The sequence below is a fragment of the Lissotriton helveticus genome, chromosome 7, assembly GCF_964261635.1.
Source record: "Lissotriton helveticus chromosome 7, aLisHel1.1, whole genome shotgun sequence".
NCBI classification, from domain to species: domain Eukaryota; kingdom Metazoa; phylum Chordata; class Amphibia; order Caudata; family Salamandridae; genus Lissotriton; species Lissotriton helveticus.
The window spans coordinates 1,073,112,816-1,073,140,761 of NC_136068.1; the positions used below are offsets into that span (position 1 = coordinate 1,073,112,816).

At 45.6% G+C, this 27,946-nt stretch overlaps 1 protein-coding gene across 4 annotated transcripts in view; it reads right to left on the reverse strand.

Annotated features, from left to right (window-relative positions):
• TBC1D16 (TBC1 domain family member 16) overlaps window positions 1-27,946 on the reverse strand; it is a 785,234-nt gene that overhangs the window by 163,254 nt on the left and 594,034 nt on the right. For all 4 annotated transcript variants that reach the window (XM_078654046.1, XM_078654047.1, XM_078654045.1 and 1 more), the window contains exon 5: window positions 5,370-5,517. In XM_078654046.1, the coding sequence (XP_078510172.1) occupies window positions 5,370-5,517 (148 nt within the window). The remainder of the gene's footprint in view (window positions 1-5,369; window positions 5,518-27,946) is intronic.

Here is a 27,946-nt window from a genome sequence, read left to right on the forward strand (position 1 = left end):
ATAGGGCAACCCCTGATTTCATATAAAACCCCCACCGCAACCATGAACCATTCCATGCCTCTTTTCCAGCCTCTAAGGCGCGGTGCAATTTTGCTCCACATTAACAGGCTATGTTTCGTTTAGTGATCACCATACCTAGGCCACCCAGATTTGCTCTATACAATTCAAGTCTGTGGCATCCCAGACGTTAAAGAAGACACCACGTGGCAGAAGGTGTGAAATCACTCCCACATATATTATTCATACAAGTTACTACAGATCCCCAGTAGTCCTGAATGACTGGGCAATCCCTGATGATATGGGAACAAAGGCCCCTCCTGCCCACATTGCCTATGACAAGTTGAATCAGGCGCTCTGTCCATCTTTACGATAATGGTACAAGATGACTATGACCTGTGGAGTATTTTGAGGGGCACAAGTCGAAACAGTGCTTTGACTGCCACTTCTTTGGGGTAGGCCAGGGCCTCCGGCCAATCTTCATATGCCAGGTCACCTAGATCTGCATCCCAGTGGTGGCGTAAGGGGAGGAGGGTGTCTGGGGAGTTGTTAATTAACTTTTTATAGGGAAGGGAAATTGTCCCTCTGCTCATGTGGTCATCTAACAATCTATCTTCTAATGGCAATGATTCCTGGAGGACCTCACCCCAGGTGATAGCCGCCACGAGGGCATGGAGGTCTCTGCGGTCACAAGTTAATTTTCATTCTGCAGGTCAGAGAGTGGTACCCCTCTAACATTGGACTAGAGATCCCCCACTTTAGAAATACCAATTAGGTTCCACTTATCGAATACTGGTCCGTATCTCAGAGTGCCAAATCTCTCTGAGTGCCAAAGTGGTGTGGACTGGGTAATCTTGCCTTACCAACCCAATTCTTTGAATGCCGTGTTCCAAATTTGGACTGCAAGTGCAATTGGTCATGTAAGGGTCAACCGTTTCGGGTATGTATAAAGTGCATGTAAATACCCTCCCGGGTGCAAAATATGATGGTCCATACAGTACTCTGGGTCGTTTATGGGCTGATGAACCCATTGATAAATTACTATCAGTTGCAATGCCCAATCTTATTTTTTAATATCGGGTATGGCTATTCCCCAGTCATACCAATCTCCCATCAATTTAGTTAGGGCGATGCGGGGTCCCCCATCCCACAGCAAGGTTCCAACTTCACCCTCTATAATTAGAAAATAGAGCGCAGCATCGGGGAAAGGTGTCTTTTGCAGTACACAATAAACGTGGCTATGGCATAATTTGAAAGAACACCACTCTGCCGAGCAGTGAAAATGGGAGTTATCTCCAATAGTGAACATCACTTTTAAGATGCAGCGCGGGCTTTGGAGATTCCTAGCGTTGAATAACACACGGTCCATTGTGTGGTCTAGATTCCCAGATAACGGAATCCATCTGTCTATATATTTGGTCCACATTCGGGCAGTAAGGTTGGCGATTTACCATGAGAGCATTCCTGTTGACTTGGAACAATTAATGGTGTATCCAGAATACTTACCAACATTTGTAAAAATATCTAATATTCTGTAGATGGAGGATTGTGGAGCAGTGAAGTGTAACAGGATGTTGTCTGCGTAGAGAGATATCCTATCTTCCCAGCCTGCTGTCCAATGCAAGCCGCATATCAGCAGTTCCATTCGCACCCAGGCAGCCAGTGGATCAAAGCAAAAATAAGTGCTGAGAGAGGGAACCCTTGCCTAGTCCCACATTGGAGGGGGAACATCCGGGAAGTCTGACCATTTATAACCACTTGAGGTAACGGTTTAGCATGGAGGAGTCGTAGCCAGGACACAAATTTGGGACCGAAGCCCATTCGCTCCAACACAGCAAATAGGTACGGCCATTCAATCATGTCAAAGGCCTTATGGGCATCAAGCGGCAGGACCACGTTATCTTCTCTAATTCGGTCAATGCGACCCAATACTCTATGGAGACTCCATAAATTAAGGGCCGTATTTCTGCCGGGGATAAAGCTTGATTGATCAGGATGTACTCATTTAGTTATTTGAATAAGCCGGGATGTTAGAAGCTTGGCTAGGATCTTTGCTTCTGCGTTTAGGAGCCAGATGGGTTTGGTGGTGGTACATTGGTCCGTTGATTTACCCTGTTTATGCATTACTACTATTGAGGCCAGCCTTTGATTCTCAGGAAGAGCATCTTTTATTTGGATCTCAATATACACCCCTAACAAGTAAGGTGCTATATTGGATGCACTAAGTTTATAAAGTTCTATTGGGAGGCCGTTGGGTCCCATCGCCTTGCCAGATTGGATATTTCTAATTGCCAATTCGACTTCCTGCTCCATTGGATCGCTCTCTATGAGGGCTCTGTTCTCCATGGAGAGAATCGGAAGGGGCAGATCATCCACGAGTTTGAGAGAGTGTGCCGCAGTAGTTGTACCCACAGGAGAATAAAGATGGGTAAAATAGGTCGCAAAAGCGTTGGCGATATCTTGTGGATCCCTCAGGTACTAGCCCCTCTGCAGAGCAAATATCAGTTACACAGCGGTTTGCCTTCTCATGTCTATGCACCAATGCAAGTCCTTTCCAGGCTTTCTTTCCTATCTCGTTTACATGATGCAGAGTCGCACGATATCGGATCCTAGCTGCCTCAGCCACTAGATCTCTGTATTCTTGTTGCCTGAAGCCCAGAGAGTGTCTAGCATCTCCGGCCTCATCCGCTACCAGACCTGCTTTAAGGTCTAATATATCACGCTCTATCTTCTCCACTGCTTTTCTACCTTTTGTGTCCGTGAAACAACCAGCTCAGCGCATGCATTACAGCGCAAGCGTTTACATCGCGTGCACCTACAAGTCGCGTGCGTTGTCTGTGCACGCCATTACGTTGCATGCGCATTTAGAACACATGCATTCACAACGGGATGGGATGTAATGGCGGCCTCCGGGGAACACAGAAGAGAGTGAGACAACACGGGAACAACGGCGAAACAGGTAAGGAGGTGCTGTTTTGGGGTTGCGTTAGGGCTACTTAGGAAATGGGTGCTGTTTTGGGGTGGCGTTAGGGCTACAATGGCTACTTAGGAAATGGGTGCTGTTTTGGGGTGGTGTTAGGGCTACTAGGGCTACTTAGGAAATGGGTGCTGTTTTTGAGGTTGCATTAGGGCTTAGGGCTACTTTCAGTATAGGGGCTGTTTTTGGGGTTGCATTAGGGCTACTTTCGGTATAGGGGCTGTTTTTGGGGTTGCATTAGGGCTTAGGGCTACTTTCAGTATAGGGGCTGTTTTAGGCTTTAGGGTTGAGGTCGGAGTGTAGGCTTGTATTACTGTTGGGTACAAGGTTTAAGTTTTAGGGTTTAGGATCAGGTACGTCGCGTGCATTAGGGCTACTTTTAGTATAGGGGCTGTTTTAGGCTTTAGGGTTGAGGTCGGAGTGTAAATTGCGATGTAATACCATGCGGGGTGTCTGTAGGCGATGTTACCGTCGTTCACATGCATGCAAATACCAATGCGATTTAATGGTATGCGATGTGATTACTCACAATGTAAGGGCACATGCGGTGTAATAAGTGCGATGTAAGGGCATGCAATGCGAGTGTTTCCGATGGATCGTCATTCAACCTTTGTGTCCTAGTAGCAGAGAGCAGGCCTGTCCCTTAGGAACGGTTTTATAGCCATCCCAGAGTATTTGGGGAGAGTCCACTGACGTCGCATTCTCTGGAAAATACTGCTCTGTGAGTTTAATTAATCTCGGAATTTTAAGGTACCAGGGATTAAATATGATGGACCTTCATGGTAGGGGCTTATCCAGACCATACATCACCCATACTGGGGAGTGATTGGAGATCCCCCTCACCAAGTGACCTACATCTTGAAAGTGAGGAACGCTGTCTGCCAATGGAAGTCAACTTGGTGGGAGCAGAAAGGCATCATCCACCGCAGGGGGTGACGATCTCTATTATCACAAAGTGTCATAATGAAGTCTCCCCTCACAAGGAGTTCTCCCAGAGGTAGTTCCAGCAGACATTTACCCAAGTATGGGAAGATGGCATTATGCAGTCCAGGTGGGACATATACTGACAGAATATTGATTGTTTCACCCTCCTATCTACCCAGCTGATCCGACCAAGGTCGATTAACAGTAAGGGAAAATTGCTTCCTAAGGCGTTTTCCTGTGCCCCTAGAACCGGAAGTAAACCCAGCGTGGACCACCATCTTGTATCCCCACCAGTCCAAAGCCTTGCAAGCATTAACCATGAGTTGCGTCTCCTGTAGAAGGACCACGTCTGGGGAATACCAGTTAATATATTGAAGCACTACCCCACATTTGATTCTATCCCCAAGAACATTCATGTTTCAGGGCTAGAGCCGAATCCCAGAAGTGATCAGTGCAGGTGCCATCCTCTCCCATTACCCAATCCTGTCTATAAAGACCCTCTTCGATAGCCCCACCAGGTGGCTTGAAAAGGAGCAGATCACAGACATATCGTAGCACGAGATCAGTGTGGTGAAAAAGAAAAATCGGTGCCACGCAGTCAAATAAATATAAAAAATTAACATTTAAACCGACCGCCCTTATCTCACCTCCAGAAAATTGAATCTGACCCCCCGCTTCCCTACACAAAGGTCCTAGAACTACCCATCCTCCCAACTTTGCAGAGTACCTGTCGCCCCAACCAAACATAACACATTACGGAAAGCATGGTCAACCCAAGATGTCACCCACTGCTTCCCACCTAAGGAACACAGTGTTACCAGCCACCCATGAGATAAGAAAGGAGTAACCTAGGGGATAGTGACCCAGACTAGCCTCTTTTCACAGTGGTGTCTTTCTGACCGCAAGTACCCACTTGCACCGTGGACGATGTAGACATGGTTGTGTAACAAACCCAGCCCTAGGGGCCCCAACAGAGTCCATAGTTTTCAGTATTAGGGTTCACCATTGAAAACAAAATCATAATTTGTCATGGAGTTGTTGTTGAGGTGATTCTTTTCCATCCTGGTCTGGCTCCCTCACTGTCTGCCCAGCTGACCTCTCGGGGCACGGTCTTCACCATCTCCGTTGATCCTTGGAGCAGCTGCCCAGATTGTCCCCCATCTGTCGAGCCATTCCCAAGCCTCCTCAGGAGTTGAGAAGAACCAATTTCGTCCCTCGGACTCCACACATAGCTTTGCAAGAAAAATTATTTAGTACTTGACTGCTTTGTCTCTCAAGGCACTTTTGACTTCAAGAAACTGCGAAGTGGCTGCTAATAGCATAATGAATGGGGAGACGCTAAGGAATCCAATCTCTCTGGTCTATAAAGGATAATTGGTGCTGACCATACCTCACCACTCCACTTCTTTCCCACTTAAATAGCAGCTCAGATAAGTGCATGTTTCGCTATGACAGGCCTTCGCTTACTTACATGGTCTTTCAGCTGTGTCTCTCTGCAATACTTCCATTGCTGGAACACTTCAGACAACTTGTCAAGGCCACCATGATGAAAGTGGAAGACCTTGTATTGACTTTCTCGGCTGGCGACAACTAACTGGCCACTTGTGCAAGCTTCGTCACTAGAGGCAAGCAAAAGGGAGACTGTTAGCATCTCACCAAGCCCCCTTCAAGACCACACAAGCTCCAAGGCTATGAGACATAATAATCACAGAAGAATGTGTCAGTACCTCACTATGCCATAACAATGAGCACACAACCTCCACCAATACAGACACAATGTATTAAAGATTAACAAGAAGAGGTAAGCACAGTAGAAAGCATCACTACCTCACTGAATCCTCCTCCCACCCCCAAGACCACATACACTCTATCACAAGAGAGAGATGACTCGCTAGTGGTAATCACACAAAAAGTCAGGAGTTTTAACATCTGCCATCTTCAAACGAAGACAAATTCCAACAAAAGAGGTAATCACTAATCGAACATTGAGAGTATCTTTACAAATACAATTGGGGGAGAATTCAGAAGTTGGAACATGCCGCTCCCCCTAAATTCATAATTCTCTGCACTTCCACACAGTCTTCTTAAAGTAGAACAAATATGAATAGATCTTAAAACCGGGTTCGCCTCTAAGTTCAACTTTAGCAGATAATGAACTGTTGATGAGGAAGCAGAGTACAGAAGCCAGGATGACAACTTCGGTCTCCTGCTAGCTGTCATTTCCGTGAGTGTCTGAGATGCAGATGAGGTAGTCACCGCCAACTAGGCTGTTATGAGATGAGATGACCACTGGCTCTCAATAAACAAAATGCACTGAGGTATAAGGACCACATCGCAGCCAATCTGTACTTCTCTGAATCACACTTGTGTCTTCTTAAATATTCTGTCCTGTATCATCCCCGTTCATTGCCAGAATTGAAAGAATACTGCCTGCAGACATTAAATCACCCGACCATTTTTTAGGCCTCGCTGAGCCAATGCGCATGCGTTGTTCTGCGAGACTTAAGTAGGGACTTTCAAAAATGCTCCCAAAGTCAGCAGGCGGATTGGGTACAGTGCAGGTGCGCCAGCGGGCGCACCATTTGTCCGCCTGCAGCCTTTGGGAGGACTTTTGTGGCCGCTTTGATGTTCTCAGTAAGCCGCGTGGCCACTGAGAACGTCAAAGCAGCCGCGAAAGTGCTCACCATTTGCCACCCCCTCCTTTATCCCACTTCCTGCTTGTCCAATTCCTTCTGCAGTTTGGCTGTGAACGCAGGGCTGCAGGTTCACTGCATTCACTTTTGTAATGTACCAGTATTGCCACCCGTGCCTTATGTCTTTAAGGGAGACGGTGCGCACTGAAGTAGTGACCTCGGTGGACCCATACAGCATTCCGAGGCCACTGGGTGCGTACCCTGACGGCCACGGGTGTCACTTGGGCAGTGAAAGGCTTCACTCGCAGACAGTTTATACTGTACACGTAAAATGCACATTGTGCCGACTGTGTTTAGAGACTGCCCAGTACATTCGGTAACTATTCCGTGCTATGCAGAAGCAGTCACAAACTATTCATACATTGTCTTCCAAATAACAAGATAGGAGAGCACCCATTTCCAACTTCTTCTGTTTGGGATTTTTTTTAATGAATTCCAATATGTTCTTGGCAGAATTTCAATGAACTGAAAGACGCCCTCCCTTTGCGGGATGCAATGATGATTGGGACTCGCAATGCACTTTAGTATATTGTCATTTGGATTTTTCTCTTTACAGAGCATGACACTATTTTCAGAACAGGTTCTGCACACTGAAACCCCTTTTGTGTATTTGACCCTTTAATTCCGAATCTGAACCATATAGAACTGGACAGTATCTGTCACTTCTAAGGAATGTCCTGCTCAATAGGCGCCCCTTTAAGTCAGTGAACATGATGCTCGGTACGCTAAAGCAGTTAAGAACATGGCGGCATCAGACAACTGTTGACGTTGACATCTGTTGTGATATGCAGGCCACGAGTTCGAATCGCCACACATGTATGTTAAGTATATCACCCTGGCTTTGGAGGCTCAGATTAGATCACTGTGTGGGCCGGTGGCAGGCTTGCTGCCAACATCTGAGAGTATCCGCCGCTGCAGCCCCCCATAACACTGGTCTTAAAACCAGGGGTCGCGGGCTGTGTGCCTTCCTCACTTTCTTTTAACAGTCGTGTGTAAACATGCCCCCCTTTCCACTAACCCCTCCTCGCCACCCCTCGCACCCCCCCCTATGTCCCATCTGTCTTGGCCGACAAGAGTCTTGAGACTTTCTTTAATTGATTAAGAGCTCAAAAGGCTCGCCTTTTCAAATCAAGATGTTTGCAGGAGCCCTTTCTTTCCTTTGGTACAGCCCCTCTTCTCTGATTACTTGCGAGCTTGACTGTGAGGGAAATGTGTCGCCAGTGCACCGGAAATGGGAGCTCAGAAGGAATGTGTCAGGTGGCAGGACCAGTGCACAGGCGGCAGGACCAGTGCACAGGCGGCAGGTGCAGAGCTCACCACGATTTCCAGTGTTTTCATGTTGTGTGAGATTTTTTTCTCTCTCAAAGTCCTCTTTTATTTAACCTGTCCTCTTTATGCTCGTGTTATTTCAACGTACATTTTTGGCACACATTTCCCAGTTTCATTGCCTTTCATACCATTATCGACTGCAATAATGGTGCAAAGGTTTTTCAGTTGAAAACACCTTAGCAAATGTTTTGTTCCCAGCAACGGGGGTTTCTCCGCAATAAGCATTTTCCCCGTAACCCTTCCTCTTCTTTATTCCAACTGGCACTGTCTACACCCTTTGTGAAATTAAAGAAACACCATTGATTGTCTTGAACATTTTTTAGCCTGAGTACTTTTACATGGTAGCGTAAGGCAAGGTTGACCATAAGAGGGAGGTGGTGCTGGGCCAACTAGAAGCTCGGACTTACAGACACATCAGTCTTGCATGGTTCCCACCCAAAGACAAGACTTTCTATTTTATTTGACCTGCAACTCCAGGTGTCGTATGACGCTCTATAGTGGCTGCATTTTTCATTGATAGAAAGCCTCGGCAACAACTGCCTGGAGAGAGGTTGATGTTCCATCTTTCCTCCTATTCAGTCAGCGACATCAATGTTAAAATCATCCAACTGCAGTTGCATAATTTACTAGCTAAAACACTGCTCTGTCTTCTCTTTAAGCACAATCCTACAAACTCAGCGTATGAATGTATATTTGGTTGCCTAACCATCCAATGTTTTTCGAAAGATTTGACATCTCCAGCTGTACCTCCCTGTATGCAGTATAACCATAATACATGTGTCGCTTGTTTTTATTTCACGTCATGCAACTCACTCTTAAGATCAATAAATAAGGTTGGAGCGTGGCCTGCCAAAGTAGAGGTTCCACAGGATGCCCGCAAGCTTCCAGGCTGCCAGGTAACATTCTATAGCATCCGAGCTGCAGAGCAGTCCCACTGCAACTTGAATCGGGCCCATCTGCCTCTTCCCACTCTGTTGGGGCTCGCTCCAGCGCCAATGGTCGTCTGCTGCTGAGCAGCCATGACACTCTGCTCCCGTGGCATCCCACCTGGTGCTGGGCCGCAAGTCGGAGAGGTTGTATGGAGCAGGCCGCATATGTCACTTGCGTGAGGGGGCCCATCGCTGCTTTCCATGATAGATTAAGGCTGACTTCACGGGGGCAGCTTGTTTGGGTTGAACTGCTCTGTGGGCTACTTCCTAGAAAAGTGCGCGGAGCAATCATTGATAAACCTCCCGGTCACCTCCCCCACTGATGTACGACCGCACAAGATGCAGTGTCTTGCAAGCCATGTGGTGCATTCTTCCCGCCATTCGTTGTGACGTTGTGCTGCGTGATGTTTGCCTTTCAGTGCTCACAGTATTTATGGTGGTTCTTACGTACCCCAGGGCCACCTTTGGCCCACCGCTCCTGGCTGCTTTGATGGATTACGTTTGGAGATATAGCCATTTTTATTTTTAAAAAACTCTCGCTGATGCACTGAGAATCTTCATCGTGGTGGGCTGTGGTGCCGAAGAACAGTTAACAGTAAATAAGTTCAGGAAGGAGGGCTCGCACCCAGGTACTCCTGTGTGGCCGTTCTGTGCCTTGCCACATGGCCACTGGCCCGGCCTCCAGGAGTGCCCCACTCTGAGGTTCTCTGCGCATGCGCAGGCTTTCTCCCAGGTACTTATGTGTGCCCATTCTGTGCCTTGCCACATGGTCACTGGCCGGGCTCTACGATTGCCTCAATCGGAAGTGCTCTGCGCATGTGCAGGCTTGCTCTCAGGTACTTCAGTGTGCCTTTTCTGTGACATGCTGCACACTGGCTCAGCTTCCACTAGAACCCCACCCAAGAGTCTTCCTAGATATTCAAACATCCATTCATTCTTTATTTTCTGTGAGTCCCTGTGCAATATTTTGCACCCATGGGCTGTGTCTGGTGACAGGCGTGTTTTTGCCAAATCAGAGTAACAGAAAGGCCCTTGTTACAATACTTAATTTGCAAAAAACAAGGGCGGGAGCTGAACGTTTTTCTTCGAGGCAAAGTGCTGCTGAATGCGGTGCTCCTGTGGTTCCTGTCTCTTTATATATCACCCCTTTTCTGGTGCGTGATAAGCAGTGCGTCCTTCAATAAAGAAATAATGTAATGACCCGTCCGTACCACTGACATTCTAGTTCGTGTAATATGGCCCTGTATTGCCTTCTCTGGGTTATGGTGACAGCAGAACTCTTAAATGAAAATACTGGACCATATTACACAGTTGCTCATTAAGTGTACTCTCCATTGATATTATTAAGCATTGTTCCAGCACGTAACAATGCCCAAGTTTTGATTTCCTGATTGTGTTTCTTATGTAGAGCCAGGCTTGTAGGCCCTCACTGTCCTGCACTTCGCATCTGTAGTTGTCACACTAAACACAAAGTATTTCCACATTTTTCTTCTTTATTGCGTTAATGTTGCCCGTTTATCTGCCAAGTTGCAGACAGAAGAGGTACATATAGAGCCCCACCCCGCTCTAGCTGCTAAAGTGGGGGGTTCACAATGTCAATGCACTAGATCTATGATCTGTGGCTCGGAAGCTGGGGCGTGGCCTTTGGGGATGCTGCCCACTGGTTATTCGCAGCTGTCTCTCCCGTCTCCTTGTAACCCTGCCCCTCCTTTCACCAGAAGCTCTCTGTTTCTAACCCGGTCACTTATTTCATCTCAGCTTTTCAGTCTATCCTTGTGGCACTCCCCACCACCACTCTAGGCTGTCTCAGCGCTCTCCTAGTTACCCTGCCCCTTCCTTCACTAGAGTCTCTGCTTCTCCTCCATTTACTTCACCCCGTCAGTCTCTCCTAATTACCCTCCCCATGGGATGTCTCTCCCTCTCTGAATCACTCCGTTCCTCCTTTCACCAGAAGCTCTCTGCTTCTTAGTTGACTCCTCCTGCCACTGTATTCTAGTGGTACTGCCATCCTGTACCACACGGGCTATCTCTTCCCTCGTCATTCTGTCCCTCCTTTCAGCAGAGGATGTCCTTTTCTCAACCAGTCACTCATTTCATCCCAGTTTTTTAGTCTCTCATGATGGGGATGGAAGAAAGACTTGAGGGGACACCAGGGAGGAATAAAGTGATAACATTTGTGAACCTACATCATTCCAGTGCAGAGAAGCAAGGTGACCGGCCACCTTCACCAGCTGGCATCTCATCGTGCCAGTGCAACCAGGCAGGGTGACTGGCTGCCTTCAGCAAATGGCATCTCATCGTGCCAGTGCAGTGAAGCAGAGTGACTAGCTGCCCTCAGCAGCTGGTGCAGTGTGGCTGGCTGCCTCACACACACACACACACACACACACACACACACACACAACCCCCCCACACACAACCACAACCACAACCACACAAAACCACAACCACACACACAACCACACACACAACCAACCAAACAACCAACCGCACAACCACACCCATCACAGTCCGGCTTCCGAGCGAACCACAGCACCGAGACCGCCCTCATCGCCGCCACCGACGACCTTCGAACTCTGATGGACAACGGAGAAACAGCGGCCCTCATCCTCCTGGACCTCTCCGCGGCTTTCGACACTGTCTGCCACCGCACCCTAGTACAGCGCCTCAGCAACATCGGAATCCAGGAGAAGGCACTGGACTGGATCACCTCCTTCCTCGACGGAAGAACACAAAGAGTCCGCCTACCACCGTACAAGTCAGAGGCCACCAAAGTCATCTGCGGCGTACCCCAAGGATCCTCGCTGAGCCCAACCCTCTTCAACGTCTACATGAGCCCCCTCGCGGCCATCGCACGCCAACACAACCTGAACATCATCTCCTACGCCGACGACACCCAGCTGATCCTCTCCCTGACCAACGACCCCGCCACCGCCAGAGCCAACCTGCACGAAGGGATGAGAGACGTAGCCGAATGGATGACGACCAGCCGCCTGAAACTGAACTCAGACAAGACGGAGGTCCTCATCCTGGGCTCCACGCCCTCCGCCTGGGACGACTCCTGGTGGCCCCCCGCCCTGGGCACCGCACCCAAACCGACGGACCACGCACGCAACCTGGGCTTCATCCTGGACTCCTCCCTCTCCATGACCAGACAAGTCAACGCCGTCTCCTCGTCATGCTTCAACATCCTGCGCATGCTACGTAAGATCTTCCGGTGGATCCCCACCGAGACGAGGAAGACGGTCACCCAAGCCCTCGTCACCAGCCGACTGGACTACGGCAACGCCCTCTACGCCGGAACCACTGCCAAACTCCAGAAGAGACTCCAGCGGATCCAGAACGCCTCGGCGAGACTCATCCTCGACATCCCCCGACGCAGCCACATCTCCGGACACCTGAGAGATCTGCACTGGCTCCCGGTCAACAAGAGAATCACCTTCCGGCTCCTCACCCACGCGCACAAAGCCCTACACGACCAAGGCCCGAGCTACCTCAACAACCGGATCAACTTCTACACTCCCAAGCGCCTCCTCAGATCAACCAACCACGCCCTCGCCGCCGTCCCCCGCATCCGAAGAGCGACAACAGGAGGAAGATCCTTCTCCTACCTGGCCGCCAAGACCTGGAACTCACTTCCGACAAATCTGCGCCTGACCCAAGACCACCTCTCCTTCAGGAAGAAGCTCAAGACCTGGCTGTTCGAGCAGTAGCGGCACCCCCCCCCTCCCAGCGCCTTGAGACCCTACGGGTGAGTAGTGCGCTCTACAAATGACCTGATTGATTGATTGACCCACACCCAACCCCACACACACACACCCAACCACAAACACAAACACACAATCACACACACAACCACCCAACCACACACACACACACAAAACCACACAAAGCCACACACACAACCACACACAAACACATACAACCACACACACAACCACACAACCACACCCAACCACACAACCACACACACACACACAACCACAAACACACAACCACACAAAACCACACACACAACCACACACACAACCACAACACCCACACAACCACCCAACCACACCCGACCACACACACACTACAACCACAAGCACCCACAACACACACACTCTCAACCACACCCAACCACACAAACAACCACAAGCACACACACAAGCACACACATACACACAACCAAGAACACAACACACACAACCACACACACAACCAAGAACACAACACACACAACCACACACACAACCACACACACTACCACAAACACACACACACTACCACAACCACACACACACTACCACAACCACACACAACCACACACACACACAACCACATATACAACCACACCGTCAGTGCACACTTTCACCAGGTACAGACACCATCAGTCGTCAGTGCACGCTTTGAAGGGCACAAACACCACCAGCCGTCAGTGCACGCTTCCACCGGGCATAAGCACCACCAGCCGTCAGTGCACGCTTCCACCAGGCACACACCACCAGACGTCAGTGCACGCTTCCACCAGGCACACACACACCGCCAGCCGTCCGTGCACGCTTTCACCAGGCACACACACACACCACCAGCCGTCCGGGCACGCTTTCACCAGGCACACACCACCAGCCGTCAGTGCACGCTTTCACCAGGCACACACACCACCAGCCGCCAGTGCACGCTTCCACCAGGCACACACACCACCAGCCGGCAGTGCACACTTCCACTAGGCACACACACCACCAGCCATCAGTGCACAATTTCTACAGGCACACACACCACCAGCCATCAGTGCACACATCAATTGGTAAAACATCCACAATTAACTATTGTAGCAATTGCAGTATGGCGCACTTTACTTTTAAACATATTCATCTAAAGCACAGCATGCCAACATTACTAAAAAAAATAAATACACATTTTTTGGGCCTACAATTTATAGACTTTTGTTGCAATTGGTGTTGCAATATTTAGCAATGCCAATAGCTCAAACATAATTAATGCGAGACCTGTTGCATTGCAAATGCTTGTTTAATAGGAGGAAGGGGCAACAGCACATTTGAAACTATTTTACCACAAGTCTAAAGAGTAGCATTCGTGCGAGGCATTCTGGACATGCAAGATTTCCAGACGTTGCTCTAACTACTGATGAACGTGATTAGATATGGGGCCTGTAATAATAGTACACGGACGTCCTGTTTCCAGACCATTTTTTCAAACATGATAAATTTTAGCGTTTGACTTGAATATCGCTCTAGTGCCATTCAGTTATTACGTGTTGGAATATATATATATATATATATATATATATATATATATATATGTATATATGCTCCACATTTGTTCAGGATAACCCACTGCCTCCAAATCAAAGGGAGCGTCGACGTTGCGGACCTCCCAAACACAGTCCAAATGAATTAACCACACTTCCAAAACAGGAAAGTCGACGCCGTAGCTATGCGCAAAGTATTTTAATGTCAGCTGGTAATGCTAGAAGCGTTTCGGCAGTACTGCAGGCTTGTTCACTAGCTAATATATATATATATATATATATATATATATATATATATATATATATATATATATATATTCACTGAAAAAACCATAGGTTTCACACCAGTTATAGTTAGGAATTAGCATTTAAAAAACCTATTAAATTCACTGAAAAAACCATAGGTTTCACACCAGTTATAGTTAGCTGGAAATTTTACTGACATAAAACCATTGAAATTCCCACGTTATAGTTAGTTGGACTCACTATAACTCGCGCGCCCGCAATGCACTGCTGATGATGTCACATATTTCATCATTCATGACATGGTTTGTGACATCACTGATGACATCTCAAATGACATCACTGATGACATCACTGATGACATCAATTGACATCACTGATGACATCATCCAGTGTCTGTGTGTTTCTGTAAAGTTAAAATATGTTTTACATATTGAAGAGTGAGTGTATGTATGAGTGACTGGGTGAAGGATTTAGTAGGTGCGTGACTGACTGTATGAGTGAGTGATTAAATGTGTCTTAGTGAATGCATGGGTTAGTGACTAAACGGTCTGAATGTGTACATCATTATGTTTGTTGTTGTGTAAGCTGCTGCATGTGAGAGTTGTCATATATAAATGACTATATATAACAGCCTGTGATTGCATAAGTGACTGTATCTATCAATATGTACTTGTATCAGTGATTGTAAAAGACAGTAAGTATGTGTTAGTCTATGTTTAAATAAGCAAGGTTTTGTGTGTATAACTGTATAGTTGTGGAAATGGGAGTGCGATTGATTCTTTACATGACTGACTAGGTGTATGAGTAGCTCCATGGATGAGTGGCAGTGTGTGAGTCTCTGTATAGGTGTATGAGTGCATATGTTGGTCTTGTATTGATGAGTGACTGTATGTATGAAAGATTGAATGGGTGAATGAGTGGATGTGTGTGTAGACCTAGAAATCAGTGAGTGCGTATGTGGTAAGTGGTTTTACTGTGTCAATGGTTTCAGGAATGGTAGTTTGTATTTAACACTAGGTGTATCATGTGTTAGATTAGAGTGTGAGGAGGTGTATTGTATTATCACATGGATGATGTCATCAGTGATGTCATCAGTGATGTCATTTGACATGTCATCAGTGATGTCATTTGAGATGTCATCAGTGATGTCATCAGTGATGTCACTAACCATGTCATGAATGATGTAATATGTGACATCATCAGCAGTGCATTGCGGGCGCGCGAGTTATAGTGAGTCCAACTAACTATAACGTGGGAATTTCAATGGTTTTATGTCAGTAAAATTTCCAGCTAACTATAACTGGTGTCAAACCTATGGTTTTTTCAGTGAATTTAATAGGTTTTTTAAATGCTAATTCCTAACTATAACTGGTGTGAAACCTATGGTTTTTTCAGTGAATTTCATAGGTTTTTTAATAGCAAATTTCTATAGCTATGAAATATAATAGTTTATATAATCAATCCTATAGGGAAACATCACTTACAACGAAACATTTACAACGCACTACCATTACAACGCGGTCATTACAACGCAAACTATTACAACGCATTGCGCTGGGGGGCGCTCTAGGATAGGGAATAGGTTAATTTACTATCCAATAACCTTCCTTAGTGTCCACGGGGACTGGAGTTGGAATAGTAAATTAAACTATTCACTATCCAACACCCAAAAGCGATATGCGTTGTAATGGTATGCGATGTAAAAAACGCGTTGTAAAGGCATGCGATGTAAAAGCATGCGTTGTAACGTCATACATCCAATCCTATATTGTATATTTATGTAATACTATTTTTTTATGTATATTGTTCATGTTTATTTATTTTTTTCTTTTTTGCCCTGGAGCGCACCTGGTGCGCGTACCGGTGAACGCACCGGTAAGCGCAATCTTGCGGCGCGCCCCGGTGCGTGTACCGGTGAGCGTCCCGTTAGCGCTATTTCCGCGAACGAAAACAACATCGTGACGTATCGCGTAGCCGCGTGATGCGTCTTATGACGCACGGCGTAAGCACCCCCGGGCGCGCCCCGACGCGCTTACGCTACGCGCCCCCGGGCGCGTATCGTAAGCGCGTCGGGTCATGTGACCTGAAAATAACACTTTTCATTGGTTCAGAACAGTTTTGGTTTCCAAATGATGAAAGCCCGGGTCATGTGACCTGAAAATAACACTTTTCATTGGTTCAGAACAGTTTTGTTTTCCAAATGATGAAAGCCCCCATCTTTTTTCCTCATTCTCACTTTGTTTTTTGAGTGAGGAAGACCTGTTTCTATTCATTGAGAAATGGCTACAGTAGCAGCAGCAGCAGGAGCATCTGCACCACCACCACCACCACCACCACCACAAGGACCACCACAACACCACATTGGTGGTGAAGAAGAAGAGGAGGAGGAGGAGGAGGAGGAGAGAAGGCACTTCCTGCCTGAAGATAATACCACCTATAAACCTAAGGAGCACTTTGTGTGGGAGTTTTTTAAAATCCCAAAGGACCAAAAGAAAGTCAATGCGCCAAAGGTGCACAGAAGACGGTAAGATGCCACGCCGGCCCTCCGGGCTTTGTGATCTTGCCCCGTCTCTGTTTAGGTAGCTGACCTCCGTTCTTTATTTCCTCAGATTTGCTCCTTCTTCGTGTGATGCACACCTCGACTTGAAGGTAAGACGCTGAAGCTCCTTCAGCGCGGTTCATTTATTTTGGCCAAAAAACCCCGACATTGTTGCTCCAACCCCCGCATTACTTTTTCCCACCAGATAATTGATTTCCTTGATACCGCAGTGGACGTTTCTACGCCACCTTACGGCCCATGTTCTTCCTGGACCTTCCAGGATTCTGCTGGTGAGTAGTGATCTTGCCCATGCTATGAGACCCACTTTCCCATCGCGTTACTTTTGGTTCATATATTTATATAATTTATTTCCAGTGCTCAACGACCCTGATCAAGACCTTCACTGGCTTGACTCCTATTAAGTCTACTCATACCGGTCAGATATTCACTGAACCACTGTAAGCCAAAAAGTAGCCCCTTTCCCCCCCCCCCCCCCCTTCCGTTCTTCCCGAGGCCTTGCCCCTCACTATTGTCTCCCTCCCTTACAGCACTGTACCCAGCCCTACCTGTCCTGAAGATGATCCACAGTGATACGGATCGAAACGCCGTTGACTAAACAGCCAGACTCTAGGCGCCCCCCACAGTGGTTCTCCTTATGAACATTGAACCAGGATACTATTAAATTGGAAACCATTGTGTATTTTCACTGTATATATTTGCACCTTGCACTTTGCGCCGTTCACGCTGTACTTTTTGTCACTGCTGCCGTAGTGTCACAACCCACTGCACTCGTGCACCTTGTACATACCCTTTGGGCTGATATATGTCATTTGTTTATTTGTCTATACAGTGCTGCAACTATCTGTATTTAATTGTCCCTTCCTTTCATAATTTTTGTAAATTATAAACTGATGCTTTTCAGCACAATCATGTACAAAATAATGGACTCCTTGATCCTCTTTTTAGGATAATACTGTATAGATATCCTTATTAGATATTGTTTATTGCTTTATTCAATTATACCGTTTGGGATACTGTCTTGTATACATTTCCTTTTACCCCAATCCCAATAGGTTGATGGGTTCATACTCCTGTTTTTTGTACATACTTTGAGCAGCTGCTGAGCTGCGAGAGTTGGCCTCCCTGGGCCTTACAAGCACAGGATTGATTACTACAATCCATTACTTTGTCTGATACAAACTGATCACACAGAATGTCAAAGGAGTCACTCACATATTCAGAAGAGTATATCCAAAATCTTATGGGTGGTCCCTCACTGCTCTCGGACCCACCCATTTCCTCGACCCCGAACAATTCTCGGATTCTTTTGGACAAACTTGAAAAGCTTAAAAAGAAGCAAATCGGAACGGATCTTCATGCGCGGATGCTTACTGACTATCTACGTTCCGGCGTGATCCCTGTTGGACTTCAAATTCGTAACACTCCAGCTATCTTCATAGAAGACCCAAAATTTCGTACCAGCTTTAGTTACCTGTCCACGACCTGCTCCCGCCATTGGATGGTGCTTGGCATAGATCCTGCCATCGAACATAGTCGAAAAGAACTTCAGGAAATAGCAGACTTAGAACAACAAATACTTGCGGACTCGACCATACCGGATGCCAAGAGTTTACTTGACAAAGTCCAAGCGACCATCTCCACATTCAGCACCGTTGAACTTAATAAAAAAGCCAATAAGATCCAAAAGGATATTAAATTCTACAAAGTAGAAAAAACGTATCCTTACCTCAACGAGGAATTCTATAACACCCCTTACAATCCCCCGAGGACCAAAAATTGGGGAAGGTTCAGAAACAACCAACGGGTCACTTTTTCGAATTCATCCAATACATCAGCCGAAGAATCTGACCCAGACGAGGGTTCTAGCAATTCACGACTGCCCAATAGGCCACAGCCATTACTCCCCCAGGATTTTTTAGACCGGGGACGAGGACGCGGCCAACCGCCTGCACGACAAAGAGGAACTCGCCAATACCAATTCCAAGCACCAGGAGACAGACAAACTCGCAACAGGTACTACCAATGAGGCCCGCATCAATAACATCTCTACCCACTGCCACCACAGGGGCTAATACGGCAACGACCTCAACTGTACATGATCTTGTTCCAATCTTCAATCTATCAAATCATATCATGACCCCAGAGGAAACACACATCCTCTCTCGAGGACTTAGCTTTGTCCCCACGGAAAGAACTCATTTTTGGGAATTACAATCCAGTCTCCTCAAATTCTTCAGACGCATTCGTCTCAAGCAATTTTTCCAGGACTCAGAGACTGATGAACCACTCATTCAACGCTTCCATCCACCTTCTTCCTTCAACCCTCCATCGACTAGTATGCCACCGGAAATCCTGGCTTTCGAACGATTAGTTCTAAGGGACATTGCTGTACTTCAAACACAACCACAATTTGTCCCATATAACATCTCATTGGCAGAGAAACGAGCCCTTTTGGATCTCAAAGACAATAAAAACCTTATCATAAAGCCTGCTGATAAGGGGGGGCGGGATTGTGATTTTAGAAGCTGACAAATACGATTTGGAGGTTAAACACCAACTGTGTAATGCGGAACATTATCGCCCCCTTAAAAAAGACCCTTTACCTGAAATCAAAGAGAAAATTAGAGTACTCACTGAGGAAGCTAAAATGATGGATATCTTGACCCACAAAGAATTTCTTTTTCTCAACAATCAATACCCAAGAACCCCGGTTATATATGTCCTTCCCAAAATTCATAAGGACCAGAACAACCCCCCGGGCAGACCGATCGTATCCGGTTGTGGTTCTATCCTAGAACCACTCGGAAAATATCTAGATGCGATCCTGAAGGAATTCGTGCCACTCACAGATACATTCATCAGAGACACCACACATCTGATTAATACTATCGGAGATCTAGACTACAATGAAGAATGTGATTTGATGGTAGGATTGGATATCGAATCGTTGTATACCAATATCCCTCACCAAGAAGGCCTAGATGTCATTGAAACTCTGCTTCATACCAGACCTTTACCCACCAGAATTCCAACACAGTTTATCATGAATCTTCTTCGTATCGCTTTACAAAATAATTACTTTTTATACAAAGACATTTTTTATTTACAGATCAAAGGTGTTTCAATGGGCGCATGTTTTGCCCCTAATTTTGCCATACTTTACGTGTACCATCTTGAAAAAATGATTTTCCTCCAGCCCACCAATCCCTTCTACAGTAATATTCGTCTGTGGCGTCGCTACATCGACGATGTTCTGTTGCTGTGGACTGGCACACGAGAACAACTGGGAGCCTTCATGGACTGGCTAAATCAATCCCAAGATCATCTACGTTTCACTAGTGAGTGCAAAACCAATGACCTGCCCTTTTTAGACGTGACCATCCGTGCGGAAGAAGGCAAACTGGGAACCCGCCTTTTCCGGAAAAGCACTGAAAGAAATACCTTGCTACAGTACACCAGCTACCATCCCAGAGGACTCAGGGATGGTTTGCCCTACGGGCAGTTTTTACGGCTCAGGTGTAATTGCAAATGGCGCCAGGACTACTTTAGAGAAGCGGATGTCCTGACCCAGAAGCTCCTCACACGAGGATACCCCAAAAAACTCATCACTCGGGCACGCAAGAGAGCATGGTATTGCCACAGAGAACATCTTCTCGAGCCCCAGACGAAACAACCTCTGAAGAGAATCCCCTTCGTCTCAAAATTCTCCCCTAACAGCAACGTGGTAGCTAAAATAATCCGAAAAAATTGGTCCATTTTACGTCCATTTGCCCCTTTTAAGGATGAGCCCCTGTTCTCCTATCAAAGAGGCAACAATCTTTCCACACATCTGGTACAAGCCATTACCTGGCCGGAGAAAAAACCCGAAAAAAACAGCATCACTGCGGCATGGGGACTGCCCCCGATCCTGGGACATTATAAATGCCAAAACTGCTCTGTATGCGATTTGACCGTAAATACCAAGACATTCCAATACAAGGGAAATGTACAGAACCTCAAGAGTCATACCAATTGCAAATCTTCCAACGTAATTTACGCAATTGAATGCCCGTGCGGCCTTTTGTACATCGGCCAGACCACACAAATGATCAAAAACAGAATCATACAACACAAAAGTCGTATCAACTGTGAAGTGACTACATCGCCTATGGTCCCGCATTTTTTGCTATTGAACCATAAAGATACAGACTTGAAATGGCAGGTTATTGAACAGATCTCTTTACCAACTAGAGGGGGTAACATTCATGCATTACTCAATAAAAGTGAAAGTAAATGGATTACCCTTTGTGACTCAGTGAATCAAGGGTTGAACACTATTGACGAATGGAATAGCACCATTCTGATATGACCATTCCCCTGTAGTATGTTTTCTCTCCTATGACACTGAACAGTAATTTTTTTTGCCTAAGTAATCCACCTAATAGGTAATTACAATTACCACCAACCAGTACCACGTATATAATTGTTTAACCTCTGTAGAATTCTGTAACTGCTCTACATAGCCTTTCCATCATGTTATGCAAATATGTATGTTGACCACTGTACACATGACTTATCATATGGTTGTTTATTCAATTCTGCAAGATCGAAGCATACATACTGTCCCATGATGTTCACGTTGATAACGCCACACATGTGACTGGATCACTTCGGCATTATATATTCCAACCACGGATTCATGGTTCCCTTGTCTAATAACCCTCCATTAACTATAGTTATAATGCTTTACAATCGGCTATGCCACTTTTATCATTGGACATCCGGGCGTACCGGGAAACCCTGTTAACAATTTCCGAAAAAACCCATGCGGTGTTGGTTTGTTTACATTCCCGCTCCTGATAACAATTTCCAAAAAAACCCATGCGGTGTTGGTTTGTTTACATTCCCGCTCCGGTTGCATTTGACGCAGTGCGTCATCATCGGCCAGTACCCCGTTCTCATCCCGGTTGTCATGGACGCTGCGCGTCATCATCCGCCAGTACCCTATCCTAGTCCCACTACCATCAGTAGGCGTTCCATACTGCCTGATCCAATCCGCATATAGGTATCAAAAGCGTATGGCTGATCGCCATAGCAATTGACTGCTGCCATTCGATTCATCGCTTATACAGAAGACGGTAAGACGCCACGCCGGCCCTCCGGGCTTTGTGATCTTGCCCCGTCGCTGTTTAGGTAGCTGACCTCCGTTCTTTATTTCCTCAGATTTGCTCCTTCTTCGTGTGATGCACACCTCGACTTGAAGGTAAGACGCTGAAGCTCCTTCAGCGCGGTTCATTTATTTTGGCCAAAAAACCCCGACATTGTTGCTCCAACCCCCGCATTACTTTTTCCCACCAGATAATTGATTTCCTTGATACCGCAGTGGACGTTTCTACGCCACCTTACGGCCCATGTTCTTCCTGGACCTTCCAGGATTCTGCTGGTGAGTAGTGATCTTGCCCATGCTATGAGACCCACTTTCCCATCGCGTTACTTTTGGTTCATATATTTATATAATTTATTTCCAGTGCTCAACGACCCTGATCAAGACCTTCACTGGCTTGACTCCTATTAAGTCTACTCATACCGGTCAGATATTCACTGAACCACGGTAAGCCAAAAAGTAGCCCCTTTTCCTCCCCCCCCCTTCCGTTCTTCCCGAGGCCTTGCCCCTCACTATTGTCTCCCTCCCTTACAGCACTGTACCCAGCCCTACCTGTCCTGAAGATGATCCACAGTGATACGGATCGAAACGCCATCGACTAAACAGCCAGACTCTAGGCGCCCCCCACAGTGGTTCTCCTTATGAACATTGAACCAGGATACTATTAAATTGGAAACCATTGTGTATTTTCACTGTATATATTTGCACCTTGCACTTTGCGCCGTTCACGCTGTACTTTTTGTCACTTGCGCTGCCGTAGTGTCACAACCCACTGCACTCGTGCACCTTGTACATACCCTTTGGGCTGATATATGTCATTTGTTTATTTGTCTATACAGTGCTGCAACTATCTGTATTTAATTGTCCCTTCCTTTCATAATTTTTGTAAATTATAAACTGATGCTTTTCAGCACAATCATGTACAAAATAATTGACTCCTTGATCCTCTTTTTAGGATAATACTGTATAGATATCCTTATTAGATATTGTTTATTGCTTTATTCAATTATACCGTTTGGGATACTGTCTTGTATACATGTCTCATCTGTGGCACTGTACTTTCCAGGGGGAACCCTTCCCAAAAATATTCATTTGGGAACCATACAATGCTTCGCCACATGCAACGCAGGCACCCTAACAACTATGCTGCGGCAGAGGTCAGAGAACTGACCAGAAACCCTCCCCAATCTTCTCCTAGCACCTCCAAAACAAATCAACCCACTCCATCGGGTCCAGAGACAAGGGAGATGGTCCCAAATATACAACGCCAGTTCGGAGATTACAAAATAATTTGTATATTTTGCGGGACTACAATTTCCTATGGTGAGCAAAGCATCAAACTCATCAACCGTGCTGGAGACAACCACAACTGCCGAAAGAAGCCTTAATTTTTTCCTGATTTTTTTTGCTCCAGTTGAGCCGTTTACAATTCCCTGTTTTTTGTTTGTCCCCATAAAAACTACAAAAAATATATTAAATTGTTCATAAAAGCCAAAAAAAGTAAAACATGTTCAAAAAAACAATTAAAAAAAATATAAAACAAAAAGAATTAAAAAAACAGTTCTTTTTAGAACTACCTCCAATTTATAAAAAAATGCTACATTTTTTTAAAACTCTGTCATTGTTTTTTCCCCATGTTACGCTCCCCGGTACGCTCCCCGGTGCGCGTACCGGGCGCTACCGCCGCGAAAATCGGAAAAAAAATATTCTTTTTTTTTGCCCCGCGGGGCCCATTTATGGCCCCCACATCAAACCTAGGGGGCCAGGGGGGTCTACCCTGTCCCCTTTTGGTCATTTCCCCCTTTGTTTTTGCCACCTCTTGTGTCTCAATCCTACCGAGACACAAGATGGCGGCCGCTCCAAACTGTTTGGAATGTTCACAGACACCCGAGAGCCAATAACCTTTCCGCTCGCGAACTCGGGTAGCGCGCTGGTGCGCACCCCGGTACGCGTACCGAGGCGCGCTTATAGATTTTTTTGAACCTAAATTACTCAAAATCAACTGGAGCACATATCTTGAGACATAGCAAAGGCACATCGGGCTACCAGTCCCTACAATTTTGCCAAGTTTGGTGGACATCCATTCAGCCGTTCGGGCTAAAAGTGAGTCCAACCGCCCTATGGAAATTAACATGGGGAAAACTCGTTTTGGGACCCCCCTTTTATCTCGGCCCCCGCTTGACGAATCCCTCCCAAACTTTCAGGGAAGGAGCGGAGCGGAGCTGGCCATTTTCTTGAAGAAATTCAGCCAATTCCATCCATCAACGCCAAAGTTATTCCCAATTTCCCAATAGAATGTTGCAGATTTCCTATGGAAACTAAGTCCTAACTATAACTACCTACTGGCGACCGCCAGTAGGTAATATATATATACACACACATTACTGTGTTTGGAATATATATATATATATATATATATATATATATATATATATATATATATATATATATATATATATATATATACACACTGAAAAAACCATAGGTTTCACACCAGTTATAGTTAGCTGGAAATTTTACTCGCATAAAACCATTGACATTCCCACGTTATAGTTAGTTGGACTCACTATAACTTGCGCGTGCAATGTACTGCTGATGACGTCACATGTTACATCACTCATGACATGGTCAGTGACATCACTCATGACATCACTGATGACACGGCGGTACTTCAGTTGCGGCCAACTTTCAAGAGGGAATGAAGGCAATAAGTTCCTGGATGTCATCTAACTGTCTGAAATTAAACTCTGATAAGACAGAGGTGATGACATTCGGGAACTTGCAACCTATCTGGTCCCCCCAGTGGTGGCCACCTCAGATGGGAGCGCCTCCCCAACCGGTAGTCAAGGTACGTAACCTGGGAGTCATATTTGACAACAAGATGACCTTCCTCCAACATGCCAACTCGGTGGTATCTTCATCCTTTTATATTTTAAAAAGGATTAAAAAATGACTTCCATAACTTCCGCCGTCTGCGGGCAAAACTCTAATTAGCACCCTGGTGTTCTCGAGAACAGACTATTGCAACGCCCTCCTACTGAACGCCCAAGAAAAGGTCCTCAATAGATTACAGACGGTGCAAAACGCCGCGGCCAGGATTCTACTAACCATCCCCAAATTCACATCCACTTCCCCCTACATCAGACAGCTGCATTGGCTCCCAGTTAGGAGTCGGATTAAATTCAAGGCTTTATGCATAGCCTACAAAGCCATCAATAATCCAGGCCCACTATTTCTAAAAAAAGCTTTCTGCCCGCTTGAGCATTCAAGAACCTTACGCTCATCAACAGCCCATCTGTTGAAGGTTCCACGCACAAGAAAGACCAATTGGGGAGACAGATGTTTTACCATATCGACAGTTAAACTCTGGAATACGTTACCACTCCATATTAAAACCGCTCCCACGCTTCTTAATTTCAGAAAGAAACTTAAGACTTGGTTGTTTTCAGCATAAATTACAATTTTTTCTTCACAAGAGAGAGTTCTGTTACGCTAGCGCCGAGACACCCGTAAGGGTATTTGCGCGCTTTCAAAATCGCATAAAATAAATAAATAAATAAATAAATGACACCATCCAGTGAATGTGTGTATTTTAAAAAAATAAATATGTGTTATATATGTATATGTAAAAGTTGATGGAAGAATAAATGTTTAAATAAGGGTTTACATGGATGTTTTTTTTTTAAAAAATTGATTGGTTCACTGGCTTATTAAGTGTATCTTAGTGTATACATATATTAGTGAGTAATGTTTAAATATTTAAATATAAGGATTAGTGTTTCACTTTGTGTATAAGTGGCTGCATGGGTTGGTGAGTAGCTACATGTGTATGTATATGGGTTATTAGATGTTTTTTTAATATCAATATGAGTGTCTATATGTTTGGTGGGGGTATTACTTAGAACATAGATGCATGAGTGACTGACTCTGTTTGTATGTGTTTTGAAGACAGTATATGTGCAGGACTGTATTGGTGGATGACTGTGTATATGTGTGTGTTACTGACTGAATGACTGTCTCACTAGTGTCTTTATCAGTAACTACATATGTTTTAATGTAGTATATGTGAATATTGATGTATATAAGTGAGTATATGTGAGAGTAAGGGATTGTAAGAGTTCCTGTTTAAATAAGTATGTTTTTCTATAAGTGATTGTTTAAGAGAGTAAGTATGTGTGAGGTTCCTTAGAAGTAAGGTGGTAGTGTGTGTATAGCTGTATATGCAAATAAATGGATGTTCAATAGTTTATTTGCATGTGTGAGTATGTGTGAGAGTATCTTTTGGATGACTGTCGGTGTGTAACAGGATGCATAGGTGTATCACTACATATGATGAGTGAGTATACGTATGAGTGATTATATAGAACTGTTGGTGAATGAGTGGATGTGTATATAGATGGTGGAATTATTGAATTGGTTGTTGTAACTGGTATGGGTATCTCCATTTATTTGAAAATTTTAGTTTCTATTTTTGAATATGTGTTTTAAGGGTTACATTACAGTGAAAGGAGGTCTGTCACTGTATCACAAGGATGGTGTCATCAGTGATGTCATGAGTGATGTCACTGACCATGTCATGAGTGATGTAATATGTGACGTCATCAGCAGTGCATTGCACGCGCAAGTTAAAGTGAGTCCAACTAACTATAACGTGGGAATTTCAATGGTTTTATGCGAGTAAAATTTCCAGCTAACTATAACTGGTGTGAAACCTATGGTTTTTTCAGTGAATTTAATAGGTTTTTTAAATGCTAATTCCTAACTATAACTGGTGTGAAACCTATGGTTTTTTCAGTGAATTTCATAGGTTTTTTAAGAGCAAATCTCTATAGGTATGAAATGCAATATTTTTTATAACGAATTTTATATTGTATAATTATGTAATATATATATATTTTTTTTTTGCCCCGGAGCGCTCCCGGGCGCGTACCGATGCGCTCACCGGTAAGCGTAGTGCTACGGCGCGCCCCGGGGCGCGTACCGGTGAGCGTCCCGTTAGCGCTATTCCCGCGAACGAAAACAACATCATGACATATCGCGTAGCCGCGTGATGCGTCATATGACGCACAGCGTAAGCGCACCCGGAAGCACGCGAGCGCATACGATCGCGCAACGTCCTGACGTGCTTAGCTTACTCAACGCGCCTCAGGGCGCGCCCCGGAGCGCGACTAGGCCGCGCCCTGGGGCGCGTAGCGTCAGCGCGTCGGGTCATGTGACCTGAAAATAACACTTTTCATTGGTTCACAACACTTTTGGTTTCCAAATGATGAAAGCCCTGGTCATGTGACTTGAAAATAACACTTTTCATTGGTTCACAACACTTTTGGTTTCCAAATGATGAAAGCCCTGGTCATGTGACTTGAAAATAACACTTTTCATTGGTTAAGAACCCTTTTGTTTTCCAAATGATGAAAGCCCCCACCTTTTTTTCTCATTTTCACTTTGTTATTTGAGTGAGGAAGACCTGCTTTTTCCTTACAGAGATGGCTACAGTCATATCAGCAGCTGGAGCATCTGCCCCACCACCACCACCACCACCATCAAAAAGACCACCAGAAGATCACATTGGTGGTCAAGAAGAAGAGGAGGAGGATGATGAAGAGGAGGAACAGACAAGGCATTTCCTGCCTGAAGATAATCAGCCCTACAAACCAAAAGAGCACTTCGTATGGGAGTTCTACAAAATCCCAAGGGGTTTCAAAAAAGTAAACGCTGCGAAGGTGACTTGTTTGATTTGTGGTGCTGAGCTGTCCAGGGGGAACCCTAACAAAAAATATTCCTTCGGGAATCATACCATGATTCGGCACATGATGCGTTGGCACCCAATCAACTATTCTGCTGCAGAGGTAAGGGACCTCTGCAGTAAGCTACCCCCATCAACATCCAGACCCTCA